Source organism: Typopeltis vanoorti, chromosome 14, assembly GCF_054136105.1.
Source record: "Typopeltis vanoorti isolate ZY-2024b chromosome 14, IOZ_Tvanoo_1.0, whole genome shotgun sequence".
In the NCBI taxonomy this organism is placed as follows: domain Eukaryota; kingdom Metazoa; phylum Arthropoda; class Arachnida; order Uropygi; family Thelyphonidae; genus Typopeltis; species Typopeltis vanoorti.
This window is the reverse complement of record NC_143562.1, coordinates 79,384,203-79,404,647: the sequence shown is the minus strand read 5'-3', so window position 1 is coordinate 79,404,647 and position 20,445 is coordinate 79,384,203. Positions and strand designations below refer to the sequence as shown.

The following is a 20,445-nucleotide window of genomic DNA, read 5'->3' as shown; positions in this document are numbered from 1 at the left end:
AGTTATCTTACACCAGCTACTTAGGTGGCGCTTTTTGGAATTGTCAGTTAGTGTTTAATTTTGAGCTTAATGTACTGAGGATGCCTGTGACACACAGGCGAAAATTATACTAATAAATAATCTTTCTACGTGAGTTTTTTCCGTTATTTATTGTGTACCGATTCTCGTATAATGTTACAGGATCATTTATTTTAAGTAGGGAATTCCAGTCTGTATTTTTTACTTGGTTATTGACAATGCTCTTTAGTATGATCAAGTTTTGTCTATTTTTGTGGTGGTGGGAGGGGGGGTAGGAAACGTAATAAAACGAAGTTGAGACAAAGTAGTGATACACAATTTTTACGTTAATTACTGATGATGTATATGTATGAATGGGAGCCTGTATGTTGATATGATCAATGCATGATTGTGTTAGCGAGTTATTGAGTATTTCTTCTCTTGTTGGGGAGTTAATGGTAGGGTTTATGTTGTACTTACTTAGTATATCAAGATATGTGTTAGTGGTTGAAGAAACGTGTTCAAGAGTATTTATGTTAATGTCTTCTATTAGGATGAGCTTGTGTGTTGTACACGGTTCGATGCCGCTTAGCCATGTTTCTAACTCATGAAGAAAACTGAGTGGATTATTATCTGGGGGTCTGTATATTGTGTTTATCGTGTATTTGATACTATTGTGGCTATTTGTGAGTTCCAAAATTAGTGTTTCCGCATGTTCAAAGTGAGTTTGTTTTTCTGTCACATTGTATTTTTCTTTGATAAATGCCACAATGCTACCTCCTCTTTTGTTTGGTCTACAGAAGTTGTAGGTTTTATAATTATTTATGTTGTATGCATAAATTTCTGTGTCGTTTATTGCAACTTCGGTCAGTATTAGCGCATCTATGTTTATCATGGTATAATTGAGCTGTGCTATCAATGTAAGCCAGTGTTTTTTTATACTTCTTATGTTTGTGTGTATGATAGTGAAGTTAGTGTTGGTGGAAATGTCGTCTGACCATTTCTTCAAAGCGTCAAAGACGTTGAAGTTCATGTTGTCTGACTGGATATGTTTGAGATCTCCATTATATAGTTTTTAAATGAGTTCTAATCTTATTCTTAAGGATGTGAAAAGTTAGTGTTTTATATTGGTAGGCTGTGTAAGTTGGATTCACTTGTAATTATGTATACTCGAGTTTTCATTCTTTCTCAAAAATATCTGGGAATTCTTTGTCCACAGGAACTTGTAGTTTTTCTCTGTTTTTGTCTTCCTTGCTTGGTATAGAAGATTTTTGAAGTATGGAGTCCAGTGTTCCATTATATAGATTGGTGTTGGGAGTTTCTTATCAGTTAGGATCGTTGTTGTTGGCCTTGTTTTCTTGCTTGCTGTAAGAATGGAGTCTCTCAGATTTCTGTTGGTAAAATGAGCGATGATTGGTGGCAGTCTCCCTTTATTTTTTTGTGGGCCTCGGTTGATATAGGTGATATCTGTGGTTGCGATTTGAATTCCAATTTTGCTGCCGATCAGTTGCATTATGTTGCTTAAGTCTTCTGTATTTTCTTTCGTTATTCCCTCAATTTGAAGTTCTTTTTTTCTTTCTTTTTGTAGCATGTGTTCCATTTGACACTTGAGTGTGTTTACTTCTTTCCGCAATTCTTGATTTTCACGTTGGAATGTTTCTTGTGTTTCTATCGCTACTGTTAATTTCGTCTTTATTTCTCACACGGTTCCTAACATTTTTTCAGAGGTCTCATTATTGAACTGCATGTAATGTTCATACTCCTCGAATTTTTTGTTAATTTGTTCCATGTGTGCATTTAATAAGTCTTTTACCATGAGTTTAAATGAATCAAGGTTATCTGTAATTTTAGGATCCGGAAGCGGCTTACCTTGATGTGCGTCGTTGCTTTTCTATGGTATCTGGTCTCTGTTCTTTGTTTTCTCACGGCACTGTTGACATCGCCATTCAGTCTGTTTCACGGATCCTTTTATTTTCCACGTGCTTTCTGAGACCCCTGAACAGTGGAAGTGTTGTTTTTTGTTACATCCAGAACAATGCGGCCCGTCCCCTTCATCACTTAATGGCTTATTGCATTTGTTACAGCTCATTTTGCTTGAACTTCGCTGTCTCAGTGACCTTTAGCCTTTCTTCCCGTTAGCGACTATAGTGCAACTTTTAAAATGGTGACGTCCTTTGTTCTTCGTTGGCTGGTGACTGCAGTACACTCTATGAACTTCCAACACTTGCTTGTTGGAAATAATAATAATAATGATGATGATGATGATGATGAAATGGTCCGATCAATTACAGGTTGAGCTTGAGAGGCCAACAACCACTCTGGTCATCAACAGCAGATTAGAGTTCCAGACTTTGTGCTAATAGTGTAGCTTATATTTAACCCAGGAAGCAGCTAAGGAACAAGACAGGTTCTGTGAAGTCAGAAGATAAAAATAATGCAAGGAACCAACATCAAACGAAACTGCAACTCCCTCCCCCCATGGTATCAGAAATCAACCAACATAAGGAAAAAGTTCCTCCTATTAACCTACAAGCCAAGGAACAATGAATGGAAGCAGTCACAGCCATCAAAAACCATAAAATAAATTTCATGAAAACCAAGAACACAGATGGGAGTAGAGAGTTCGAATACAGACAGGGACATTAGCTGATTACCACATACTATACTTTTAAATGATAAAAACATGCAATAGATCCAATATCACATGTTTGCTTTACACAGTCACCACTGAGGAACTCTCAAGAGACCTCCAAAACCACGGGCTAAACTCTGTTAAAGTTAGCCATGTGCTCTTTGTAGATAAACACCAGTGCCTCTTGTCCTAGTGGAAATCAGCAAACAGTACTAAGAAATCTATGACCTAAAAACCTTTTGACCTGGCTATTAAGACAGAAGGCATCAAGTGGATAATGCCACCATTGTCAAAAATTCTGTCACTCACAATGCTGCTGCAAGGACAATTTCCACTGCACTAAATGGGAAGAAAAACACACAATGGCTTCCTATAAAAAATCAAAAACAGAGCTAATTAAATGCACTAACAGGTAGACCACATCCCACCAACTACAGAGGGTGCAAACAACACTTGGCTACCCAAAAATCAATCCACAGTTATCTGATTGATTTTAGGAAGCCAAAATCAATCAGATAACAAACAGATCGGGACAAAGTTGAGACTATCATCAAGAGATTAAATGTCCTTATTTAGAAAAGCTAAGCATTTTTTGGCCTTGTAGAGCCATAAGATAAATAAATAATAAAGACTGCTAGCCCATTCATAAATTTGATGAGCTCTCAGAGACTGAAAGTTTTTTTTTTCCTGCAACAAGTATTACCTGGACTGCTCTACATATTTTCAGGAATCTGATCTAGTTAACATATTTATTTAGCATCTTTAACTAAACTTTACCATAGTGGTTATGATGATTAGAAATTATACTCCAACCACAGAAGAGAGAGCTGTCATTGGCAGACTGCCAAGAAGAGTCAATTCATGTTGAAGGGGAGAAAGAAATAAGGCGATGTATGAATTGGTCACCAACATGCGAAATCACGTGCTTTATACGTAAAATTTTCCAACTGTTATACAAGCAAAATAGTTACACTTTAAAAACTACAATGATCATAAAAGAGAAGTTAATTTTCTGATGTGTAATAATAAACACTCATCCCACAATACGGATTTGATTACCCTATTATCGGAATGTATTCTCCTTCTTTTGACATGCGCAGAAGTGTCAAAGGGTCTCGTATCTGTTGCATACTATAGCTCTCTGTAAAGCTCTGAAATAACATGACAAATACATAGGCCAGTATAACTACATAACTAAGTATGCATTTAATTTGAAAGTCACATTGAAGATGCTCTAGACATTGATGTGAAAAGCCTATGTTAAATAAAGTCTCATGTAAGTAATAAGTACATAGTGGTGCCTGCAAATAGGAACCAAAGTCATTATTTCATTATGGTTAATATAATATAATAATTTCAGGAAGAAAGAAAGAATTACTTACCTCCATATGGTTGATATAGTCTAAAACAGCCTCTAGGTGAGCATATCTGAGCAGAGAACTCAAGATATGATCTTATCAAAATCTTGTACAGTGGAAGTATCCTCAACATTGCAATTATACAATGTGATGACTCAACCACCTTAGCAGTGTGGCCCTAAACTTTGACTCTCTGCTCATCATTACTCCAGATCTCAAGCTTCATTGACCATTTGTAACAAATTATTATTAATAAAATACTCTACCTGCAATGTCCTCGATACAAGATGCATAACCTTGCACTTAGCAACAATGAAATAACAGTGACTGTCATTTGCCCACAGAACCAGTTTGTTCAGATCAGTCTGCAAGGAATCTGTATCAGATATCCTTGATTGACTTCCCTAACTCACTGTCAACAAAGAATTGTAGGCTGCTATCTGTACCAACTCCAATATCATTAATATATAAGTTAAACAACAGTGAACTCAAGTACAGAACCCTGTGATAAACCACTTTTCATACTCCTCTAGTAACCAGCAACTTCCATACATTATTCTCTGATACATCTCAGTTGGCCCCTCTCGTATATCCATGTCACAGGTCTATTTTGCATACCAATCTCTCTGAAATGGTATAATAACTCACTGTGGAATCCTATCAAATGCCTCTTGATAAGTGGTGAGTGAGTGAATGAAATAAAGTTGCTAGTGAAGTGCTTAAATACATTTATGAACAAATTTAATGAGAGGTACTGTTGGTAACATGTGAGCAGAGTAGGCCTCCCACAATAAGTCCAAGGAATTATTGTGGGAGGCCTACCACTGCAGGAGGCATAACTAGTTGCTATATAATAATAATAATAAACTCTCCATGGAGCACCACCTTTTTGTGGTGGAGGGGCTTATGCACTCTGATGATGCTAGGGGATATGTTGGTAGCATATTCCAGCAGGGCCTCACAAGCCAGACAGGCCTTAGCAGGGGGGAGCCATACTAAGTGTACCTCATTACCCTCCCCCATTTTAAATGATGAATAGAAGAAAGAAGTTATCCATACTGGATCAGTCATCATCTGGGTAAACAAGGACTACATTTGGTGCTATAGCTCATAAGCATCAGGCGATAAATGCGCTAAAGTGCTCAGACTCTTTTGCTGGGCAACCAGGGCAAAGAAGTGGAATACAACTGGAAGAAGCAGAAGAAGAAGAACAGTTAAAACAAAAGAAATGGACTCTATCTGAAAACAAGATGATTATGCAAGTTTATTATGAATCAAATCCAGCATCAAGAGGATACCAAAAGCAAACGTATGAAATTTGGAAACAGAAATTTCCTAATGCAAGAGTCACTGAATAGTGATTAATGTACCAATGGAGATTTATTAATGTACTAATGGAGATAAAGAAACAAAGTTTCCAGTGATGCTGAACTTGAAAAATTGCAAAGACAGATTGTCATGGAATCCCAACAAGAACTTGAGGCTGCTGAAAGACCTATGGAAGAAACACTTCAGGTAAATTTCTTGAATTCAGATAATCCAAATAATAACCAGCAGGATCACCTAAATCAATACTGCAATACTGAACAACACCAACTTGGTAACAGAAAATTTACCAAGAACAGAAAATCTACAAAAACAACTGGAGAAACAAACAAATCAGCTGATGTACATTGCTGCAGTTGTAGTTACAATAGAACTTGATTATACAATAAAAGAGATGAATAAAGCAAAAAGAGGAATCCTAAAATGGATATTTTTTTGAGCTAACATAGCTAAAAATTAAACAAACTTAATTTGAGCTATGTTAGCAAATTAAAGAATTTAAAACAAAGAAAACTTTAGCAAGAAAAGATCAAGAGCAGTTTAGTAAAGTGATAGAATCTTGAAAAAAATCAATAACTGAAGTATAAGAAGAATTAAAACAAAGAATGGTGGCTACAGCAAAAAAAGACTATTTGCTATGAAAGCAGAATTAATCAATACAGGCAAAACATTCAATTTAAAACTAACCAGCATCCAACAGAACCAATCAGTTTTACCATTTTGGTTACTGTCGGAATCGAATGCATAATGGTGTAAGACAAAACGAAGCTAAGTTTTCATTACTGTATTTAGTTATATTTCATTTTATTTAATTATATTTAGTGTACTTAAATATTTTGTTTTGCTTGTAATTGTTTGTATTTTTTTTTCTTACTTATTTAACGGAATTTATTAATTGAATAATTATTAACGATTACGCTACTCGGCAGTAAGAAATGATGGCGGATTCAGCTGCAGTCACAAGTGGCATATCGCCAAGTCCTCCGCCATTTAAGAACTCTATTATATGCAATATCATAAGGGACTTTGTGGCATGCAGTACTTGCAGCATGTATGCATCTCGGGAATTGGATATGTGGCTTGTGAAAGAGAGCGGAGAGCATATGTGCACAAAATGCAGGCAGTGGGAGGAAATAAGTGCATTAGAAATATCAATATCCGACCTTGTTTCTCCAGGAACGGGAAATGAATGTAGGAAAACAAGTAATGTGATAGGAGAGAATGAAAAATATATATATATATGAATGAAAAAATAATTGTTGATAGTGTGGCAGGTGTGAGTGACTGTGAAAGTTTAGGAGATGGTTTTGTTTGGGAAAGTGAATTTAGATTAAGAGTGACTGAGGGAGATAGATGAGCTGAAAGAGGAGGTGGAATGTCTTGTGAATGAGAGCAGAAGTATGAAAGATAAGATTAGGAGAATGGAAGAGATAAATGCAAGCCGAATCGGAGTAGGGGAGAGAGAGAGAATTTTGGGAGTGTTGGAAGAGAAGAGAAAGGAAACAGTAGAGGAGAGGGAATGAGCGAGAGGTATGGGGGTGCTAGAAGAGGAGAGAATGGAAACAGTAAAAGAGAGGGAATGAGAGAGATATGGAAGTGCTAGAAGAGGAGAGAATGGAAATGGTAGGAGAGATGGAATGAGAGGGAGGTATGGGAATGCTAGAAGACTAGAGGATGGAAACAGTAGGAGAGATGGAATGAGAGAGGGATATGGAAGTGCTAGAAGTGGAGAAAATGGAAACAGTAGGAGAGAGGGAATGAGAGAGATGTATGGGAGTGCTAGAAAAGGAGAGAATAGGAACAGTAGTAGGAGAGAGAGGTATGGGAATGCTAGAAGAGAGAATAGCAGTAGAGGAGAGGGGAATGAGAGAGACCTATGGGAATGAAAGAAGAGGAGAGAATGGAAATAATTGGAAAGAGGGAATGGTAAGAGGTATAATGTATGGCGACTCAATGATCCGTGGTGTTCAAGATAGGATGCGTGAGGAGTGTTTGCCGGGTGGAACAATAGAAAGGGTGGCTATGACAATTAAGAGAGGTGAAAGGGTGGATGAGATGATTGTTATGGTAGGAACAAATGACTTGAGTGGTAATGTAAGTCGGGCAGTGAGAGATATGAGATTTTTGCTTGAGGCTGTACGGAAGAGGACAGAGAGGAATTGTATGCGAGAGACCGCTTACATTTGAATGAGGAAGGACGTAGGCATCTGGAGAGATTGCTGTTCTGAATGAATCAGTGTGTCCAAGGGAGGATGATAGCAGGGGTGGTGGCCTCTTGTGGGAATGGATACTTAAGAGAAGGGAGACCACATCAGGTAACACTGAGCCCAGTGGAGTCTAGAAGGGATAATGCTGGGTATAGAAACAATGGCATTTATATGCTTTATACTAATGCCAGGAGTATCTGGAATAAGGGAGAGGAATTGGTGGTGCAGGTAGCATCAGCCTGGCCAAAAATTATTGGGATCACTGAGACATGGTTGACAGAGGAAGCGTGGTGGTGGGGTACTGCTTATGATAAGTGACGACCTATGTCCTCTAAGAGTAAAGGCTTTGGAAGGCAGTGAGACAAATGATTTTGAGAGCATATGGTGTGAGGTAGAGGTGGGCAAGACAGGATATTTAGTGGAGTGTTGCTACATACCCAGGAGCACAGAGGATGGGGACCAGGAGATGTTTAGACAGTTAAGTTTGGTAAGTGCAAGAAGAATGATTGTTATGGGAGATTTTAACTACAGTAGTATAAATTGGAGAGAGGAAGATGCATGTAGCAATAGGGGAATGGAATTTCTAGAATTCTTGAGAGACAAATGTCTTAGGCAACATGTAACAGAGGGAACAAGAGGTTCAAGAGTTTTGGATTTGGTTATAGCATCAGAAGAGTTGATAATAACTGAGTTGACATCTCTCCCACCAGTTGGAGAGAGTGACCATATGGTTTTGACTTGGAAAATGAATAGACATGCAGGAGTATCAAAGAGACGGGAACTTATGTGGAATTATAAAGCAGGTGATTATAACAGTCTTAGACGTCAACTTCGGGAAGTTTCATGGAGGGAGGAATTGGAAGGCGAAGATATCATTAGTGCGTGGGAAATTGTAAAAGAATATTTGTTGGCAGCAATGGTAAGTTGTATACCACGAGTGAAGAAGAGGACACAATTTGGAGTAAAGTGGATGACAAACAATATTAAACAGGAATTGCATGCTAAAAAGAGGCTATGGAAGAGATATAAGGAGACGGGTGAAGAGAAGATGCATGAAGAATATAAGACACAGGCCAGAAGAGTGACTAGTGTGGTAAGGAAAGCGAAACTGGAATATGAGAAGAGATTGGCCCTAAGATCCAAAGAAAATCCTAGGGAATTTTTTAGCTATGTAACGTTATATTTTAATCATCTTTTTATTTTAATCTTTTCTAACCTAAACCTTCTTCTATCTTATTCTATTCTTTTCTTATCAGATTTCTACCGACTGTGTGTGAGCCATTGTTATAACTGCTGCCACGTGGTGTGTGGCTCACCTCCATTTTTCTTTATCTATCCATTTTATATTATTTCCCTTATTCCTACAAACCTCCTTACTCTATCTGCATGATTTACAAAATTTCCCTTACTCTAGTATCTATATCACTTCTTACGAGTTCATTATATAAGGAAAATAAATCCTATATCTCTGGCCGATTTCTAAATTTACTCACATGCATACCCTGACTGTTAAAGGTTATTCCTTACTATAAGAAACGAATCCTCTAATTTCTGTCTGGGACCGTCTCCTCTTCAGATATTGACAAATTTAATTTTTAACGCTGCGCCAGCCAATATCTTAGAAGAGAATGGACTTTTATTCAGGGAATCATTTCCAGACCTTTGGTGCACTTAGGTGAATAAATTAAATGCTCTACTATGACTAAGTAAATTCTGGTTTGCAGTCGTGACGTCTATAACAACATGTTATACCTTTCTTTCAATTCCTCCCCCCCCCACCCCCGCTATGGTTCGAATTTAATGAGTGGTAGTTTTGGTTCATAACACAGGCATAAAAGAAAAAACATATTTATTGGAATCTAAAGACATAATATACACTTTCAATTAGTTCAATGACATGCTAAGTTAAATCTTTTCAAACTAATCAATCCTCTAATACATGAACAATGAATCCTTCCTTTGTGTTAGAGACTTATCATACATAATACACACTTCTACCAAATTTTCTACCTACTATTTTTTTGTCTAGCATATTCAACTATTCACAATCATCTATAGTCACTCCTAACAATTTGTCTTATGGACATTAACACTGCTAAATAATCACCTAAAGTCCCTAAATACTGTCCATACTCGATTAATACATTACAAGCACACATAATATACACAATGCACTCTTCTAATCAATATTCTCCCTATTGTGTTAATCTTGCATATTAAACTAGTCACAATCATCTATAATCATTCCTAACAATTTGTCTTATGGACATTGACACTGCTAAATAATCCATACTCGATTAATACACCTCAAGCACACATAATATTCACAATGCACTCTTCTAATCAACATCTACCTATTGTGTTTATCTTGCATATTAAACTAGTCACAATCATCTATAATCATTCCTAACAACTTGTCTTATGGACATTAACAGTGCTAAATAATCACTTAAAGTCCTTAAGTACTGCCCACACTCGATTAATACACTGCAATAATTCTTCCCTTTTACCTACTGAGTAATTATGCAACAAAATCTGTACTTTACCATTTCTTGGGGTAGGGTCTCCAGGTCCGTCTGAACTACCTTTCTTTGTTTGAGTTCTCTTTCGGTACCCTCCATAAGCCTACGTCCACGTGGTGGGTCACTATGGTCGTCAGAATAAGCTATACTCTGTGCCTGGCATTTTTCCTCGTCTATTCCCGATCTGCTTCGGACCATCGCTTCTACTGTCAGTTCTGGTATATGCTCGTGATATTATTCTGTTGGGACTTTCAGTGAAGATATCTTGTGCTTTTGCACCGGCAGAGGCTCAGATATCTAAGGGAAAGGCGCACCCTCCGATATCGAACCATCACCATGAAACACTGTTAGGAACCCTTGATCCACCAGAGAAGTCAAATCATCATCCAGGAAGGCAGGCGAAAAAAGCCTTGAGAAAGGGGTGCAAAACCTTTTTATTCACCCTTCACGTCCCCCCTATTTTGCCCCTCATTGCTAACTGCGATAGCGCCCTCTTAATTTTCTGCAGGAACTTTCGATATATCGCGAGATTACAGCAGTGTCTTCTGGGAAACGAACGTGCTTCACTTTCCGTGAGATCAAAATTGCCTCAGGCCCGCCCGTGACCTTTGGACTAATGCTTGCATCTAATTTACATTTCATTGTGTTCATGATGCATTTCACATAATATTAATCTATATACACAGTTCCTTACCTAGTATTACAAACGTACAAAGGGTACAATAAAGTAATTCTATTTCCATTTACAGTTAGTACTTTAATTCTTCTGCTTGAGTACAAGTTTTTTTCTCTCAGCAGACTTTTCTGACTTGTTAAATCCTGAATGAATTATTTCTTTAATAAAGTGCTTCATTTAGGATGTAACAGTGGCCAGTAAGAGGAGAAATGACTGTGGAAGAATGATATTATGGGATAAAAATGGGAACAGAGTGACTGAGGCAGAGGACATAGCGGAATTGTTCAATGAACACTTTATTGGATATTTCATCCTAGAGGAGTCAGTTTTAATGCTAGAGGGATAGGGCAGGTTCAAGGTTTAGAGGTACAGGAGGAGAGTGTGTTTCAGATACTGAGTACTCTGGATGTCAGTAAAGCTTTGGGACTGGATGGTATTTCACCACAAGTTTTGAGAGAATGTGCTTGGGAACTGACAGTGCCTTTGACCTGGCTTTTCAATGAAAGTCTGGCTGTGGGAAAGGTACCCAGGGAATGGAAGGAAGGTAAGATATTGGCATTGCATAGGGGTGGTAACAGACTGGAAGTGTCTAATTATAGGCCAGTTTGTGTGTCATCAGTAGTTGTTAAGATCTTGGAGAAAGTAGTGAGGGACCATATACAGCATTGGGCAGATGAGTGTAATATTATCTGTGAGAGTCAACATGGATTTGTGAAAGGGCGCTCCTGTTTTAGCAATATGCTAGCCTTTTATAATAAAGTTACAAGAACATTAGATGAGGGAAAGGCATATACTGCCATTTTCTTAGACTTAGCGAAAGCATTTGACAGGGTGCCACATGATAAGCTGATATTTGAGCATGGGTCTGGATGTCAGGTTGGTCAACTGGATTCAGGATTGGCTGTCTGATAGGTATCAGAGAGTTGTGTATGGTGGAACAGTTTCAAGGAGACAGAGGGTTACAAGTGGGGTCCCACAGGGCTCAGTACTAGGACCTATATTGTTTAACCTTTATATCAATGACATTGCCAGTGGATTGCAAGGGGATATTCAGTTGTTTGCGGATGATGCGAAGCTGGGAAGGATTATTAGTAATAGTGCAGATGTGGTAGTCCTGCAAGAGGATTTGAATACGCTAGATAGATGGGCAAGTGAATGGGGGTGTCAGTTTAATGCAGCAAAATTTAAGGTCTTGAGGTTTGGGAAACATCGATGGGATGCTGCATACTCTATGGGAGGAGTTATACTGGAGGAAGTAGGGGAGACAAGAGATCTGGGGTTGATGATTGATAGAAACCTGAAATTTAGGGACATATTGCAAAGGTGATGAAGGTAACACAGAGGATTGCTGCTATTATGAGAAGGACACTGACCTGCAGAGATAAGAGGGTTATCATTCCGTTGTATAAGTCTCTGATCAGACCACACTTGGACTATTGTTCTCAGATTTGGTCCCAGGATTTGAAGGGGATAAATTAACTGTGGAAAGGGTACAAAGACGGATGACAAAGATGGTTTCAGGACTGTACAATTTTGGTTTTGTGCAGAATGTGGGAATGTGGACTGCAGAGTTTGGTGGATAGATGAAGGAGAGGTGATATGATTGAGACTTTGAACTGTTGAGAGGTGGTTACAGGGTTGACACTGGGGAGTTCTTTCGCTTGGTTGAACAGCGGAAAGGAGTGATGACAAGAGGCCATCCCTGGAAGTTATGAAAGGAAACTGTGAGCAAGAGGTTGAGGAGTGGTTTCTTTGTATGGAGGATGGTTGAGCCGTGGAATGCATTGCCTGATGGAGTGGTGAGAGCGAGAACAGTCAATGAGTTTAAGGTGTGGTATGATAGACTTTGTGTTTCTTAGGGGGACCTCCCCCTCGATGAGTCTTGAGAGACTTTATGTTCTTATGAAGGACCTCCCACGATGAGTCTTTTGACTCCATGGAGGCCTGAATAATAATAATAATAATAATAATAAAATATTGACGGGAAATCCAAACACAATGTTGAACCTAAACACAGAAGAAACACTCGGGTTCTGGAAGCAGCTTTGGGATAATCCAAAAGAACATAATAAAAATGCTAACTGGATTAAAGATGTTGAAAAACAATTGAACAACACTCAGATGGAAGACCAAGTTATAACCACAGAAATAATCCAAAGACAAGCAAAGAAAATGAAGGACTGGAGTGCACCAAGCAAATATGAAAGGCATGGATTTTGGCTCACATACTTTTCTAGTACTCGTGCTCGACTGGTAAACAGTTTAACAACTTATTGCAAACATCATGTTGGAGGCTTAATGGATTTTTTACAACACTCAAAAAGAATTAAAATAGAATTTAATACTTCCTATATTTCGTCCTAGTCACTAGGACATCTATGGGGATTACAAAAATAATTAATGTAACATATACACAAATAACAAACAATACTAAGCCCAACCACGTGGGTGACACTAAAGTCCTATCTAGGTAGAGCGCCCTCTAAGGGCAGTAGTAGGTGGCCTGGAATGTAAGGTGGGAACTCTGGTGATGAGTGTTTCCCAAATCTTCGGAAGCTTAATGCAACCATATTTATTGAGATTTGGTTGGTTTTTGAGAGCTGCTGCTGCTTCTAAGAAAGGTCTCTCTTTCTTGAATTTGCTGTGGTGGAGCATGGTGGTTTTCTTCCATGATACCCTGTGGGTGGTGTCCAAAACATGGTCAGCAAAGCCTGAATGGCCATAGTTGTGTTTGAAGATGTAAGACTTGTGTTCCTCTAGATGGATGGATGCTGATCTGCCTGTCTGTCCAAAGTACGCCAGCTTACAGGAACAGGGTACTTTGTAAACTCCAGGCAGAGAGAGAGGAGGGAGCTGATCTTTCGTAGAACGGATAAGGGTAGCCAGTTTGCGGTGGGGCTTATATGCTGTGTGTAGATTGTACTGTTTTAGTATCTTGGCTATTTTTTCGGATGTGCCATGGATGTAGGTTATGGTGATGGCATTTTTAAAATCTTGTTGACGAGAAGGATGGGGAATGGGGGAGGAGTTGATTATTTTTTTGATACTGTGATCACTGTAGCCATTGGAGAGGTAAGTGCTGTGTATGTGGTTAAGCTCAGTAGTGAGGGCGGTTCCACTGGAACAAAGATTGTGGGCTCTCTTGGAAAGAGTTTTAATAATGCCATATTGTTCAGAGGGGTGGTGGTGGGAGAGTTTGTGACTGTATCTGCCTGTGTGTGTGTGTGGGTTTTCTGTATACGGCGAAGGTAAGTGTATAATTAGGCAGGCGTGTGACTAAGGTGTCTAGGAAGGGTAAACAATTGTTCTTTTCCTTTTCCATAGTGAACTGGATTCTTGGATGTAGACTATTGAGATGACTGAGGAAGGAGTCTAACATGTCTGGGCCATGAGGCCAAATAGGGAACACATCATCTACATATCTTAGCCAGATAGAAGGTTTTAGTGGGGCTGAGTCTATGGCTCGCTTTTCGAAATCTTCCATATAGAAATTGGCAAGGGGGGGTGAGGGGGGGGGAATCCATGGCAGTTCCCTCTATCTGCTTGTAGATTTTGTTGTTCCAAGAGAAATACCCAGAGTTAATGGCAAAGGGTTTTTCCCTCTGACATCTTAGATCTCTTTTCCTTTGCCATTAACTCTGGGTATTTCTCTTGGAACAACAAAATCTACAAGCAGATAGAGGGAACTGCCATGGATTCCCCGCTCTCACCCCCCCTTGCCAATTTCTATATGGAAGATTTCGAAAAACAAACCATAGTCTCAGCCCCACTCAAACCTATCTGGCTAAGATATGTAGATGATGTGTTCTCTATTTGGCCTCATGGCCCAGACACGTTAGACTCCTTCCTCAGTCATCTCAATAGTCTACATCCAAGAATCCAGTTCACTATGGAAAAGGAAAAGAACAATTGTTTACCCTTCCTAGACACCTTAGTCACACGCTTGCCTAATGATACACTTACCTTCACCGTATACAGAAAACCCACACACACAGGCAGATACACTCACAAACTCTCCCACCACCACCCCCTCTCAATAATATGGCATCATTAAAACTCTTACCAAGAGAGCCCACAATCTTTGTTCCAGTGGAACCGCCCTCACTACTGAGCTTAACCACATACACAGCACTTTCCTCTCCAATGGCTACAGCGATCACAGTATCAAAAAAATAATCAACTCCTCCCCCATTCCCCGTCTTTCTCGTCAACAAGATTTTAAAAATGCCATCACCATACCCTACATCCGTGGCACATCCGAAAAAATAGCCAAGATACTAAAACAGTACAATCTACACACAGCATATAAGCCCTACCTCAAACTGGCTACCCTTATCCGTTCTACGAAAGATCAGCTCCCTCCTCTCTCTCTGCCTGGAGTTTACAAAGTACCCTGTTCCTGTAAGCTGGCGTACTTTGGACAGACAGGCAGATCAGCGTCCATCCGTCTAGAGGAACACAAGTCTTACATCTTCAAACACAACTATGGCCATTCAGGCTTTGCTGACCATGTTTTGGACACCACCCACAGGGTATCATGGAAGAAAACCACCATGCTCCACCACAGCAAATTCAAGAAAGAGAGACTTTTCTTAGAAGCAGCAGCAGCTCTCAAAAACCAACCAAATCTCAATAAATATGGTTGCATTAAGCTTCCGAAGATTTGGGAAACACTCATCACCAGAGTTCCCACCTTACATTCCAGGCCACCTACTACTGCCCTTAGAGGGCGCTCTACCTAGATAGGACTTTAGTGTCACCCACGTGGTTGGGCTTAGTATTGTTTGTTATTTGTGTATATGTGACATTAATTATTTTTCTAATCCCTGTAGATGTCCTAGTGACTAGGACGAAATATAGGAAGTATTAAATTCTATTTTAATTCTTTTTGAGTGTTGTAAAAAATCCATTAAGCCTCCAACATGATGTCCTCACAGCACTTAAGCCTCTACACACCTATTGCAAACAGGTTCAATTGAAGAATGAATGACAACAGGAAAAACAGTTTACCATTTACAGTATAGCTTTCACTGATACAAATAGTGTAGTGCGTTTATAACACACGTCACTTTTGATGTGGAACGAAAAAAAAAAAAGTGTTTTTTAATCAATTGCAAGTGTTATCAGCAGCACTAAAATTTTGAATCAAGATTTTTCTTGCATTTCATGTGTTGAAGGTTACTGGCTGGTCCAATTAAATGGCATTATGTCCCAAATAAATGAAGCAAAGATGACAAATTAAATGGAATGTACTATATTATATTTATACTACATATTTTACTAATATACTTCATGCAATACAATTCAACTTGAGTTGCTTTTATTTTTATTTCTTATCAGAGCCTTTCTCTTAAGATAGACTCAATGGCCTAAAATGGCTAAGTAACTTAGCTTTCACAAAAACTTAATTAATGCTCTGATTAACCCTATCTGCACAGTCTACCATGTCTGTCAATTATTATTATTATTATTCAGGCTTCCATGGAGTCAAAAGACTCATCGTGGGAGGTCCTTCCTAGGAAACACAAAGTCTATCATACCACTCCTTGAAATCATTGACCGTTCTTGCTCTCACCACTCTATCAGGCAATGCATTCCATGGTTTAACTATGCTCCATGCAAAGAAACCATTCCTCACCCCCTTGCTCACATCTTTCTTTTGTAACTTCTAGGGATGTGGTCCCATGTCATCATTCCTTCCCACTGTTCCACCAAGTGAAAGAATCTCCAGTGTCAACACTGCAACTACCTCTCAACAGTTTAAAAGTCTCAATCATATCATATCACATCTCTTTCTTCTATCTACCAAACTCTGCAGTCCACATTTCCTCAGCCGATCCTCATAACTAACAATGTACAGTCCTGAAACCATCTTTGTTATCTGCCTCTGTACCCTTTCAATAATTTATCCCCTTCAAATCCTGGGGACCAAATTTGATAACAATAATCTAAGTGTGGTCTGATCAGAGTCTTATACAATGGAATGATAACTCTTTTATCTCTGCAGATCAGTGGTCCTTCTTGGTATTGAAGTAATCCTCTGAGTTACTTTCACCACCTTTGCAATATGTTCCCTGAATTTTAGGTTTCTATCAATCATCACTCCACATCGCTTGTCTCCCCTTTATCCTCCAGTACAGCTCCTCCAATTGAGTATGCAGCCTCCCATTGATGTATCCCAAACTTCAAGACTTTAAATTTTGCTGCATTAAACTGATACCCCCCATTAATTTTCATCTATCTACTTTATTCAAATCCTCTTGCAGGGCTGCCACATCTGCACTGTTACTAATAACCTGTCCCAGCTTTACATCATACTGCAGACAACTGAATATCTCATTGCACTGACAATGTCAGCCCATGTGCTGCAACTTAAATATCAGCTTATCATGTGGCATCCTGTCAAATGCCTTCGCAAAATCCAAAAAAATGCCAGTATATGCCTTTACCTCATCAACTGCTCTTGTCACTTTATTATAAAAGGCAATCATATTACTAAAGCAAGGGCACCTCTTAACAAATCCATGTTGACTCTCACAGATAACATTACCCTCACTGCCCAATGCTGTATATGGGCCATCACTAATTTCTCCAAGATCTTAACAACTACTAATGAAACACAAACTGGTCTATAAGCCACTTCCAGTCTGCTACTGTCCTTATGCAATGGCACTATCTTACCTTCCTTCCATTCCTTGAGTACCTTTCCCGTAGCCAGACTTTCATTGAAAAGCCAGGTCAACAGAGCTGTCAGTTCTTTAGAACATTCTCTCAAAACCCATGACAAAATATCATCCAGTTCCAGAGCTTTATTGACATCCAGAGTACTCAGTATTTGGAACACTCTCCTCTTGCACTTTTAAACCTCAAACCTTCCCTATCCCCCTATAGTATTAAAACTTACTTCTCGAGGATGAAATACTCCAATAAAGTGTTTATTGAACAACTCTAATATGTCCTCTTCATCAGTCACTCTATTCCCATTTTTATTCCAAAATGTTATTCTTCCACAATCATATCTCCTCCTACTGGCCACATAGCTAAAAAAATTCCATAGGATTTTCTCTGGATCTTCAGGCCAATCTCTTCTCATATTCCAATTTCACCTTCCTTACCATACTAGTCACTCTCCTGGCCTAAGTTTTATATTCTTCATGCATCTGCTCTCCACCCTAACCTCTTATTCACTGACTATTGCTTCTATCAAAATTCCTTCACAATTTCTCAAGCACTAATGATATCCTGGCCTTCCAATTCTGCCCTCCATGGAACTGCCCTGAGTTGATATCTAAGACTATTATAATCATCCCCCTTATAATTCCACACATGTTCCCTTCTCTTTGATACTCCTGCACGTCTATTCATCTTCCAAGTCAAAATCACAAATCAAAACAAAGACAGTTCCAAATTAAAAACCGAGATGTCACTCTCTCCAACTGGGGGGAGAGATGTCATCTCGGTTATAAACAGGCTCTTCTGATGCTATGACCAAATCGAAAACTCTTGTTCCCTCTATCCCATGTTGCCTATGACATCTGTCCCTCAAGAATTCCAGAAATTCCATTCCCTTATTACTACATGCATTTTTCTCTTCCCTACTTATACTGCTGTAGTTAAAATCTCCCATAACAATCATTCTTCTTGCTTGCCAAGCTCAACTGCCTAAACGTCTCCTGCTCCCCACCCTCTGTGCTCCTTGGTTTATTGCAACACTCCACTAAATATCCTGTCTTGCCCACCTCTATCTTGCATCATATGCTTTCAAAACCGTTAGTGTCATTGCTTTCCAACGCCTCCACGCTTAGAGGACACAAGTTGTCACTTATCATAAACAGTACTCTGCCACCACATTTTTCCCTTCCTATCCTGCCGAAAAATACTGCTGCTTCTATTCCTGTTATTATATCATCTTCTGTCAACCATGTCTCAGAGATCCCAATAATCTTTGGACAGGCTGATGATAAGTGCCTGCAATTCATCTCCTTTATTCCAGATACTCCTGGCATTAGTATAAAGCATAAAAATGTGTCTGTTTCTGTACCTATCATTATCCCCTCCAAACTTCACTGGATTCAGCATTACCTGTTGTCATCCCCCCCCTTCCCCCAAGCACCCATTCCTGTTACCATCCACCCTGGGAATTATAGTTTCCTTGCATTGAAACATTGACTCATTCAGAAAACAGCAATCTCTCCAGCTTCCTACATCCTTCCTCATTCAAATGCAAGCAGTTTCTCGCATACTATTCCTTTCTGTCCTCAAATACCCTCTAAGCATCCACATATTCCAATCCTCTCTTCTGACACATTCTGCTGTGCTATTCATTATTACTGCTCTTCTGCTCAGCATGTCATTACCATACCTGGGCAACACACACAATCTTTCCTCTCTGTGTTTTCTTTTGCACAACCTCAAGCATGAATCTCAGATCTCTTGCCACCCGTTTCACATTGCCTCAAGTCATTTGTGCCCACCATCACAATGATCACATCCACTCTTTCACCCTGCTTAATTGCCATAGCCACACTTTCTATCATTTCTCCAGGTAAACACTCCTCTGGCATCCTATCTTGCACACCATGGATCATCGAGTCTCTATAAATCACACCACCTTTTACCACTCTGTTCCTTGATTGCGCACCTACATGCCTCACTCTCTCTCTCCTCTAACACTTTCTCTCTATGTTCCCCTATGTTTCCCCTGTGTTCTCGGGTCTTTGTAACCAGAGAGCATCATCATTGTTACTACTAAGCTAAGAAGGCTCTGAGTTTGCTTCTTTTTTTTTTTATGTTGAATACAGAATCAATCGTTTTTAATTTAAAGAAAAATACATCTTATTATTCTTTTTTATATCTTCATCTCATCTTATTTGTATTTACTTACATTTCCATCCCAAAAATCCTTTTGCTTGTTGTTCCAGAGTTGGTGGAAGGCATGCCCCAACAAAATAATCCAAAAGACCAACAATTAACATGATCATTAATATCACTTGAGTCTGGAAAAAAAAAAGGGCAGAATCAGAAGAAAGGCTATATAAAATTAAAAATACAGTTTATTTTTTTATCATACAAAATATGGAGTACTGAGATCTATTTAAAGGATCCATTTCCCTTTTTTTATGGCCAGATCTGTTTTGATACTATTCTGAGGACAGAGTGAAAGTCTATTGGTTATAAAGTTTAGATGAGAGATGGTAAAATGGCAAAGGGACACAATAGAAACATATAAGTTGATAAAGGGGTTTTATAGGATTGATGCAAAAAATAATTTTTCAATACATGAAACAAGGAGAGAAAATAAGGCATCAACCTTGGAAATTGTAAGAGTGTGGCTAGTAAACAGCATGAGGACTTTGTTTTTAGTTTGTAGAGTGGTAAATGAGTGGAGTCAGTTGCTAGCATGAGTCAGAAATGTTTTTTCAGTGAATAAGTTTAAGAAATATGACAGCTATTGCATGAATAACAGATGGTCTCTGGGTTCCTGTAATGAGTCTTCAGACAGCACAGACAAGACCAAGAAATAATAATAATAAACTAACTCAAAAACTAACTTTGACAAAACTACAAATCAGACAAAATACATTAAACATGCTAAAATTGTATCAAAAAATAAATAAATAAATAAAAATCACTGGATTATTCACTTTACAAGATCTGTAACAAAAATGCCACAGTTATGAGTCAGCTGTGTAACACATGCAGAGTATCAGTGAATGAGTTCAAGTAT

General features: G+C 38.8%; 1 protein-coding gene across 1 annotated transcript in view; it reads right to left on the bottom strand.

The window, feature by feature from the left end:
- The window catches only part of LOC150099699 (solute carrier family 12 member 2-like), a 497,862-nt gene that overhangs the window by 364,498 nt on the left and 112,919 nt on the right, over positions 1–20,445 (bottom strand). Inside the window, exon 6 of the mRNA XM_090403480.1 lies at positions 19,603–19,714. Coding sequence (XP_090259606.1) covers positions 19,603–19,714 — 112 coding nt within the window. The remainder of the gene's footprint in view (positions 1–19,602; positions 19,715–20,445) is intronic.